Raw genomic sequence first — 10,226 nt, forward strand, 5'->3', positions numbered from 1 at the left:
TTTTTTGAGACAGGGTCTCACTATGTAGTTGAGACTGACCTAGAACTCACTGTTTAGCCCAGGCTGGTCTCAAACTCACAGCGATCCTCCTGCCTCAGCCTCCCGAGTGCTGGGATTATAGGTGTGAGCCACCACGCTCGGCTAAGCCTTAGTTTTTGTCTGTTAGGTACTCTGGGTCACAGGGGTGACTGAAATGCTTCTAGCTTCTTGATTTCAGGACTAGCCTAGTCTTAGAAAGTCTGGAATTTCACAGTGGCCTTTTCCCCATTTCTCTGCAGGCATTCAGGGCATTGTAGATGCCTACAGGCAAGCCTTGCCTCAAGTTCGCCTCTATGGCCCCACCAACTTTGCACCCATTATCAACCATGTGGCCAGATTTGCAGCCCAGGCTGCGTATCAAAGGACTCCCTCAGTAAGTTTTGTTGGTAACAGTAGCAGTGGGTTGGGAGGGTTGTGTAACAAGGGAATTTGTGGTTGAAATGTTGCGGGGGGGGGGTGTAGAAAGAATATCTTCCTGAATACATGTGTGGTCTTGCCCCCAGCAATACTTCGTGCTGTTGCTGTTGACTGACGGTGCTGTGACAGATGTAGAGGCTACCTGTCAGGCTGTGGTAAATGCCTCGAAGCTGCCCATGTCAGTGATCATTGTGGGTGTGGGTGGAGCTGACTTTGAGGCCATGGAACAGCTGGATGCCGACGGTGGGCCTCTACGCACACGGGCCGGGGAGTCAGCAGCCCGTGACATAGTGCAGTTTGTACCTTATCGTCAGTTCCAGAATGTGAGTAGGGGATAAGCCTGGAGGGCAAACCAATCTGGGAGATAGAAGCCCTCTCCTCAAATTCTGGGCAATTTTGTGTTAGATTTGTATCTTTTCTTGGGTTGAACTGTAAACTTTAGGAACCTGTTACTCCCCGCATCCCTACCTCAGTAACTTTACTCTTGTCCTTGCAGGCCCCTCGGGAAGCACTGGCACAGGCTGTGCTTGCAGAAGTGCCCACACAGCTGGTCTCCTACTTTAAGGCTCAAGGTTGGGCCCCACTAAAGATGCCTCCATCCCCAGCCAAGGTTCCTGCACAGACCCCTCAAGTCTAGGTTCTTTTGGCATTGCTCAGCCTCATGTCTCCAAGATCCTCTGTACCATGGCATGTGTTTGCTTCTGTTACTGCTACTCTGTTTTTTTGTTTTGTTTTTGAGACAAGGTCATGCTTTGGAGCCTGGCCTTGAATTCACTGTGTAGCCCAGGCTGGTCTCAAACTCGGCAGCAATCTTCCAGCCTCAGCCTCCCAAGTGCTGAGATTACACACCTACATTACCATGCCTGGCCCGTTACTGCTACTCTTGATCCCACCTGCTTGTTCCTGGCACCTCATTCAATAAAGACCAGTAAAGACCACTGCTCTTCCACAACTCAAATAATTCTTATGCCTTAGCCTTCTGAGTAACTGGGACTACAACCTTTTATTTGGAGACAGTCCTGCTGAGCTGTCCAAACCAGGCTCCAATATGTGACCCTCCTGCCTCAAGCTCCCAGAGTGCTAGGATTACAGTTCATATCAGTGACCTTAGGTTTTGTTATTGTTGTCGCCTTTGGTTTGTAGTACTCGGATTTGAAATCGGAGCCTCCAAACTGACCTATATCCCCAGCAGCCCCTCACCCCCAGTTCAGAGGCTGGGTCTTTCTAAGTCACTATGTTGCCCAGATTGGGCTTCAGCTTGCCATCATCATGCCTCAGCTGGGATGACAGGTGTGTGCCACCGTGCCTGGCTAACTTTAGATTTTGTTGTTTTTCTTTTGTTGTTTTTTAAGACAAGAGTCTCACTTTGTAGTGCAGGCTGGCTTGAACTCACAGTGATTCTCCTGCCTCAGCCTCTTGATTGCTGGGATTATAGGCATGCACCAGCATGCCTGGCCAGAATTCCTGATGATGAAGGGGAACAGAATATACCTGAATGTATAATTCTTCCCATGGATTCTAGTTTTTACTTCTGTTTTGTGCTGTGTGGTTTATAGCTGTATATATAAATAAGTTTTGTAAGCCGTGTATGTACGTGCAAACTTTTGATAGTAAAACTTCCTTTAAGCTGTTTACCACTCTGTAACCCTTAATAAACTCATTTATTCACTAAGCTGGTCTTGTTTGAATCTTTTGGCATCTTCCCAATTCAGAGGCAGACATTTCTTCCTGGGAAATTTGTAGAACTGTTTTTCTCCCATCCCTAGGTAGAACTCAGCCCTTTCCCTGTTTCCTCCATTTTTTGTTTGTTTGTTTGTTTGTTTGTTTGTTTTTACTCTGAAGTCCATGTTTGAATTTTAAAGATTCTTGGATCTGTAAATGAATTGGCCTGTTTCTTTGAGCAGCATCTTTCCCTTATCTGCCTCCTGAAGTCTTAGTAAAGAACCCTGTGTAAAGGCTACCAGGCTTGGATCAACTCTTGTGACTAAGAAGCTTTCCAGAGGTCCCAGAATTTTCCCTTCACCCACACCTAGCAATCTCAACATTAGGGGAAGCTCCCTGGAAGCTCTACTGTTAGAGTGATCCCTGGAGGAGGACAGCTCTGCATCCCATTCTGCCACTACCCTTCGTGAGCTGTGGGACCTGAGCACTTCCTTCTGTGTGGTTGTGAGGATTAAGTTAGTAATTTCTAGTGCAGGTTATCCACAGCATTGTCTCTTACATATGTTAAGTATTTCGTAAACATCAATGCTGCTACTGTATTAATATGGACTTATTCAAGAAGAGGCGTAGACCCTGCCATACTTATATGCCATAGGCAGCCAAAGCTCTCCCAGCAGAGCACTTCCCAGTGCTGATCCAGCTTCCTTCAGCATAAAGTTCAATTCTACTTCAACCATCAGCATGTTTAATGGGGATTAAACACTGGCACTGTCCTCTCCCTTCTCTGAGATTTGTGAACCATGGGCACGAACTCGATACAAGCATGTGAAACGTGGGTGCCCCCAGTTGCTTAGAATCTGGATCTTCACCTTGGGAAAGGCAGATGGAGGGTCGTTCTGGGGAGACAAATGGATTGTGCCAAGAACTGCTCTTGAGCACTTGCCGTTTGTCTCTTACTGCCCTCCTCTCTCAGTATTTCACCCCCAGAGACAAACACACCTGTAGGTGGAAAGTCTGAAGTGCAGATCTCTTCACGTCAAAAGTGAATTTTCCCAAGAAAACTTCAGTCTCATCGTCCTGGAGACCCTGGTGGGTGAAGAGTGAATGGAAGTACAGTGTAGCATATGCAGAGGGGAGGGAAAACAACTTGTTGAGGATTTTCTATTTTTTAGTAGCTTTATATGTGGTCTCGTGTTTGGTCTGTTATAGGGTGGGTAAGTATGGAATGTGGGTTTTTAGTCTGACAATGTGTGTCCCTGAGTAACGTCTCAGCATTACTTCATATCTAAAGAGGGAGACTCATATTTCATAGGTGTTATGTGGATGCAATACAGTAGTGCATGTACAGTGCTGGATGCAGAGTAATACCTAGTACTTGGATATGCAGCAGCTCTGACAGGCATACTCAGTATGTCCAGTTTACACATGAGCAAGCAAAGACTCAAATATGGGCACCAGTTCTCAAGACTGCCTGGTTTGTTCTAAGCAAAATGCCCCAGCTCCTGGCCTCAGCCACACTCACAAAGACTGCAAAGTCTTGTGGGGCACTGCTGGCATCCCCGGTGTGTGCCACACTGGGCGGTGGATGCTGCAGGGTGATGTCGCTCAGCTGCACGTGGCCTGCCAACCGGATCACCACCTGGCCCTGATCGCCCTCAAAAGCCCAGCAATTTCCAGGGAACACATCTGGCTGCAAGGTGGGAGATGGAAAGGAACCATCAGAACCCAAGGACAGTGACCACTGCCCATCCTCATCCATGGCCCAGCCCAGAGCTCCACCTCCACCACTGGGTCCTTACCCTGATCCCACCCAAAGCCCAGATCCCACCTGTGGCTCGGTCCCCAGCACTGCCAAGATTTTCCAGTTTCCCAGCTTCACTCAGAGCTTCACTTGGGCACAGACCCAACCTCCCCAAGCTCCCTGCCTGGCACCACACCCTCAACTCAGCCAGGTCCTGCTTCCTTTCTCCGGCACCCATCCCTTGGTCCCATCCCAGGATCCTGGTTCCAGGCCCACCTCCAGGATGACCGTAGGTGGCCGCGCATAGTTCCAGAAGCTGAAGCGATTCCAGAAGTAGGCCCTATTGGTGTCCTCGTAGTCCCGGGATGTCTTCTCTAGGTCAATGGAGGCTCCTGGAGCAGGAAGAAATCACCCTCAAAGGCTGCCAGGCCTTAAGACAGCTGGGGAGACGTCTATCAGCATCTGCATCTCCGTCAGTGTCTTTGGGTCTTACCCACAGAGCTCAGGGCATAGTCTGGTTTCTGCACGAAGTCCTCATTCAGCTGCTGCAACACGAGCTTGGCCACTCTCTAAAAGGGGAGGGGGACGGGAAGAGCTTGCAGGGTGGTTCACAAGTGGGCTGGGCTCTCCCGGAACTCCGTGCTCTGGAATGGACTTCGTGGGCCCCAGGAGAGACATGAAGTGGAACTCCGGGGTGGAGGTTCAATCCCAGGACCCCGCCAGAGGTTTTCCAAGTGTGTGGGGGACCGCGAATGGGCTGAGCCACTGAGCCAACCCAGTGCAGCTTCGGGGCGCTGCTTACCTCACTGTGGGCTGCGCGAACGCGGGCCACCTCCTTGCGGAGTTTATTCAGCTCATCCTGAAGGTGCTGCAGTTGCTGGCCGTGGAAACGCACGCGCTCGTGGTACGCGCTGCAGCGGGAGGCGGGCGCCCTGCGGTCAACTCCCGCAAGGCCCCCATTGAAGCACCTTTGGGCCGCCCGATCCCCACCCCAGGTGCCCTCCTTCACCTGGGAGTCAGCATCTCCTTAAATTCCTATTGGGTGAGAGGCAAATACAGAGACGCTCAGCGCAGCCTCCCTTTCTGTCAGCCCGGGGGCAGCCAGACTCACAGTGCTCGTTTTAGAGAACTGTCCCGCCTCCCCGCAATACTTGCCAGACTTTCAGGATCTCAGCCTCTCAGAAATCTGTGCCCAGCGCTTCCTATTAGCCTCTGGCTCTGCCCCCTCCCAGAAGCCCAGGGACTACCACAGCCTCCGCCTATCCCTGGACACAGTGCCCCGACTCACATTCTCCAAAGGAGGAAGCAGATGCAGGAGCCCCCAAGAGAGTGCTGGGGAGAGGGAGGGGGTCAAGAAAAGGAAGAGGCAGGGAAGGGGGTTTCTTGGCACGGTCGGACAAGGAGAGGAGAGCGGTGGGGGAGGAGCGAGGGGACACGAGAGGGTCTGAAGGAGGAATGGGCTGAGGGACGCCAGGGGAAATTAAGTGTCCAGAGCGGGGCCCCAGGGGATCTGCCCCTCACCGGCCAGAAAGACGCTCAGCAGCGACGCAGTGAACAGGAAGCGGACAGAGCAGACCTCTCTGGGGGAACGGAGAGGGGCTGAGGTCCCAGGGTCCTGGTCCACGCAGCCCGAATCCCAGGGACGCCACGGATGGGAATCGACTGGAGCCTCACCCGCTCTCGCCTGGCCTAGACCCGCCCACGCAGCGCCCGGGGCGCCTCCGCGATCCCTCTGACCTGCACACACCCAGCAGCACGTCTCGGACCAGGGCCAACAGCACTTTCAGCACCTGGAAGAGGCGGCCTGGGGGAGGAGAGGCGGATCAGAGAGGGGAGCCCTAGCACGGCTCTGGGGGCGACCACAAGCTTTCCGGGTTCCTCAGGGACTCGGGAAGGAGGCCGGGGCCCAGGCAGGGGCTGGACACACGACGGGAGTCTCGGAGAGGGGCCGGGGCCCTGCGTAGCTCGGGTTGGCCTGGAGCGTACTCAGGAAGCTCTCGGTCGCCCGCGGGGCAGGCATCTGCTGCCTCAGATCCAGAGTCGAGAGAAGGCTCCCCTGTTCCTCAGAGACTGCGGGAGACGCAGCCGGTTCTGCGGGAGCCCACGGACTGCATTGGGGCCTTGCACATCGGAGGCCCATATTTCCCCCCAGGCCCGGCAGCAGGTTCCGGAGCACAGACGAGGTAAGCTCCTCAGACGGGAGTTAGCTCAGCCACATTCCCGTTCCAGGCCTCACCTGCAAGCCTGGTAGCCTGGGGTGGGGCCTAGTCAGGAGTTAGCCCCACCTCCAACTGAATCCCCGCCCCAATTGGTGCGGCCCTCTTTCCAGATGGCCAATCACGTCCATAGGGAGGAGCTCCTCTCTAGAGCCCAATCACGGGGCTTCCCCGCCCCTTCCCAGAGCGGTCCATTGCACCGCCCCCTAAGCGATCTTACTGAGCGCCTTCGGCACAAGAGGCTCCCGGACCAAACCGTTCCGCCTTCCACCCAGCACCTCCCAGCAGGCCCGCCCCCTCCCTCGGAGCCACGGGTTGGACCCCGCCCGCACCCGAGGCCCCGCCCCTCACGGTTGCCGCGCCACACGCGGTCTCTCTGTTGTGGCTCCGAGGCGCAGGCTCCTGGCGAGGGCTTCCAGGCCATGAGGTTCCTCCAGGCAGTCCCGGGCGCAAGGCGGGCTCTCCGCAGCTCGAGCCCCGGGTCTTTCTGCCCTCAGGCTCCCCGGGCCCTGGCCCTGGAGACCGGTACCCGCTGCAGTCCCCTGAAGAGACGCTGTCTGAGCTGTTGCTGTTCTCGCTGTAGAAGTTGGGCAGGTTCTCGGGTGGGGACGCAGCTGAGCCGGGGCGGGCGCTTCGCCGCATCCTGACCCACAGACACGCTTCAAGGACGCCAAGTTGCCACGAAGCCACACAGCCACTCGACCCTAGACCCTCCCCAGCCGCTGCGCGCCGCGGTGCCCACGGACCCCAGCCTGAACCCGCTGTCCGCGTGGCTGGACTCCAACTTCCCTCCCTGTCTGCGCCTGGCAGCCACCGTCACAAAGAAGACGTGACATTACAGAGGCAGTCGTGACGTCACTGGGAACCGTGAGAGCCTAGGGTTCTTTCTGACGTTTAATGCGAGCATTGATATCACAACACTTCCCAGAAGACACCACCTGAAACTACAATGTAAAACGATTTCTGTCACCCTTCCTTGCGTGCGTGCGTGTGTGTGTGTGTGTGTGTGTGTGTGTGTGTATTGAACCCAAGGTCTCTCTACCACTCAGGTGTACCCAGCCCCGCCCCCCTTTTGAGATAGGGTCTCAGTAAATTACCCAGGCTGGCCTGGCCCGTACTCAGTTCTGGATCTCAGCCTCCCCGAGGAGCTGGCATTACAGGTACATGCCACTATGTATGTCCAGCCTCTCCCCTGCTCTCGACACTAACTATATATTTGACTTATTTATTTTACTTTTGCTTGTCATTGGCGCTAGACATAGTTTGAGGGTGTGATTTTTTTTTCTTTCACTTCTATATCCTCCAGCACATGGAAAGTCCTACCCTGTAGTAGGTGCTCAGAATTTGCAAAGGAATGAATCGAGTAGAGCATTACCCAGGGCACTTGTAAACAAACACTGCCTTCTTGCCCTTGCAAACCCTTTTGTCCTTTTCTGTAATCCCAGTCAACAGGCCTGAGAATTCTGACCTGAGAACCTGTTGTCCCTTCTCCAGAAACATGTTCCCCATGGGTCTGTGGGGTGAGAATTCAGTATGCACCAGTCACCATACTCAAGATCACATACTTAAACAATGGAGAAGGGAATGAGAACTCTTGGATTGTCATGCTGGGAAACCGGAGGTTCCCCAACTCCTGCTGTACAACAGAATGTAACACTAGTGTAGCTTACAGAAACTCATGTTCTTAGGTTCTCCTTGAGACTCAGCATATCCGGGAGGGACCCAGGAATGTGGTTTTATTGTTTTGTTGTACTGACAATTGAACCCAGTAAAATTTACCATTAAGCTACATCTGCAGCTTTTTTTTGTTTTTTGAGATATGGTCTTGCTATGTAGTTCACCTCGGCCTTGAATTCACTATGGAGCTCAGGCTGTCCTCAAACCCACAATCATCCTGTTTCAGCCTTCCCAGTGCTGGGATTACAGGCATCTGCCATCATGCTAGGTTCCAGTTTCTTCCTCTCCCTCATCTTGCTTTCCTTCTCTTTTTTGAGACCAGATCTCACTAAGTTGCCCAGGCCAGATTTGAACTTCCTACCTCAGCTTCCTAAGCATCTGAGATTTCAGGTGTGAGCATCTGGCTAGGAATGTGCATTTTAAACAACCATATGTACAATACTCACTTATGCCCACACTTTCAAGTAAGGTAAAGTGTTCTTCACAAATTACACAGCTAGGCGAACAGTCCAGAGAGGGCAAGGACTTACCTGAGACTGCTTAAATGTGTGAAACCACAAATTAGAATGTCAAAATCCTGCCTTCCAGAACAATACTCTGTCATCTGTCACATCATACCTTGTTTAGAATATTAGAAAGTGGAAGTAGAAATCCTTAAAGGAGTTGAAGCACAAGGACAATCTGTTAAGGTGTGTTCCAACCTAAAGGGGAGTCAGCCATGCCAGGCTCCAGAGAGGTGATGTCAGTCCTGGCTTGCTTAGATTTACCTGCTGATGAATATGGTGCCTGTGATCTACTCTCCTCCGTGAGTCTCGTAATCCAGTCCAGCTGACAATATGAACTGGCACAGACTGGGAACTTCTTTGAGTCCCAGTGTTATGTGTCAAAGAAGGAGAGGTGAAGCCCTCCCCCAACATCGGAGTGCCTGGAGTCTAGCCTGGACCTTGCTTAGAAAGAAAACAACCATCCCTCTTGTTTGGTATTTTGTCGCGCGCCGCTTGCCAGCAAGAAAGCACGCAACAGTTAGGATCCTTCTGAGGCTTTATTAATTGTGTGGAGAAGGCACTCAAACAAAGGAATACACTTCCTTATATAGACTAGAGTTCTTCCACATTAGGCAACGCGCCATGGCAACAATTACTCCTCCAATGAGGATTTTTCCTAGTGTAACAGACTATAGCCAGTGTGGAGAAATCACCATCTCGCGATCCTCCATTACATGTCTTACATCTCATATTCATATATAAATCATTATAATTATAGCAAAGCAGGCAAACTCCTTTATCTAGCAAGATAAAATAACTATATCAGCCTAAAGCACTAATTGGGCACTAACTCAGCAAACTAGGCAGACATGCTCTCCACATCTCACCCTTCTTTTATATAAAATGAGGCTCAGGAATATGTCTGTCTTAGGTTGTCCAGGACTCAAGCAATGCCTTACCCGTCATGGAGAATTGTACTTAGATTTGAAAGATACAATCTCTGTCTTAGGTTGGTCATTGATGATCCCAGATCTTACCCGTCTCTGACTACTATTCCATTTGTGCGAGCCATACCTGAGGGGAGATACCAAGTTCTACGGCCAAAAAAGCCTGGCGCAGCAGATGAATCTGCTGTCGACGGCGTTGACGTGCCATCCAACAGAGGCAACAACTGATAATGCCCAATACAGAAATTACTATAATAAACACTACAATAATCCATCTTGCAAACCTTTTCAAACTACTGGCGGGCTGAAACAAGAAATCCCACCAAACATGATTGGAATCTTGAAGAATGGCATTGTGTATTTGCATCAATTGACCTGCAGCAATTACCGTAGCTATTCGATAATTATCTGCTGCAGCCTTCATCTCTGTCAAAGACCTTTTCAACAAATTTGATTGCTGTAATATTTCTGCAATATTCAATGTGATTTCAGGCACCACCAACTCAGGAAGTACAATTGTCTCATGAATTCTTTGTACAATGGGTAAGGACACATTAATATAGATATCTCCATTCCACAAAAGCCAAGATCTATTATGCAAACATCCACTAAAAGGACTAGATAATTGCATCCTACTCAATTCAAACTCATCAGAACTGGCCAAGCAGATGGAATTAGGACCCACATCATACAATGCTGTAACATTAGTCATGGGTAAAACTGATAGTATACAGACATTTTTTGAATGTTGTAAAAGACAAGGCTCTGTTTCTCTTGTTAGCCCCATACAATATAATCCCTTATCTGTTTCCTTACAATTTTTCAAGGAATATGTAATATTATCAAAACCCGAACTTTGATTTACATGAATATGACTTCCATAAATTTGAGGAACAACAAAATGTTTTTCCATAATCAATGGTAACATCACAAAAGGACATAATTTCTTAAAACGTTGAGGGCGTAGCAATTCCAACCTTCCTGCACACCATTCATCCGTGCAGAGGACTTCTGGATGATCTTTGATGATCCACCAACCATC

General features: G+C 50.9%; 2 protein-coding genes across 10 annotated transcripts in view; one reads left to right on the top strand and one right to left on the bottom strand.

Moving 5' to 3' along the window:
* The window catches only part of LOC104873345 (RNA-binding protein 12), a 52,260-nt gene extending 50,461 nt beyond the window's left edge, over positions 1-1,799 (top strand). For all 6 annotated transcript variants that reach the window (XM_033767145.1, XM_033767142.1, XM_010639958.3 and 3 more), the window contains 3 exons: positions 279-412; positions 543-779; positions 953-1,799. In XM_033767145.1, the coding sequence (XP_033623036.1) occupies positions 279-412; positions 543-779; positions 953-1,093 (512 nt within the window). In that variant the 3' untranslated portion in view covers positions 1,094-1,799. The remainder of the gene's footprint in view (positions 1-278; positions 413-542; positions 780-952) is intronic.
* Positions 1,800-2,254: 455 nt separating this feature from the next.
* On the bottom strand, positions 2,255-6,894 carry Spag4 (sperm associated antigen 4). Of its 4 annotated transcripts, none has more exons than XM_033767146.1 (12): positions 6,408-6,894; positions 5,846-5,950; positions 5,597-5,663; positions 5,381-5,439; positions 5,148-5,191; positions 4,869-4,894; positions 4,662-4,770; positions 4,353-4,428; positions 4,136-4,251; positions 3,641-3,808; positions 3,118-3,204; positions 2,255-3,014 (listed from the first exon to the last, which is right to left on the bottom strand). In XM_033767146.1, the coding sequence occupies exons 1-12, from the start codon at positions 6,715-6,717 to the stop codon at positions 2,874-2,876; spliced, it is 1,308 nt and encodes a 435-aa protein (XP_033623037.1). In that variant the 5' UTR covers positions 6,718-6,894; the 3' UTR covers positions 2,255-2,873. The 4 variants fall into 4 exon arrangements, with proteins under 4 accessions (XP_033623037.1, XP_010638263.1, XP_033623038.1 ...); XM_010639961.3 differs by having other exon boundaries at positions 5,534-5,663; XM_033767147.1 differs by lacking the exon at positions 5,846-5,950 and having other exon boundaries at positions 5,534-5,663.
* Between the last annotated feature and the right edge of the window lie 3,332 nt (positions 6,895-10,226).

This window comes from Fukomys damarensis, unplaced genomic scaffold (genome assembly GCF_012274545.1).
Source record: "Fukomys damarensis isolate Sample0158 unplaced genomic scaffold, DMR_v1.0_HiC HiC_scaffold_22, whole genome shotgun sequence".
In the NCBI taxonomy this organism is placed as follows: domain Eukaryota; kingdom Metazoa; phylum Chordata; class Mammalia; order Rodentia; family Bathyergidae; genus Fukomys; species Fukomys damarensis.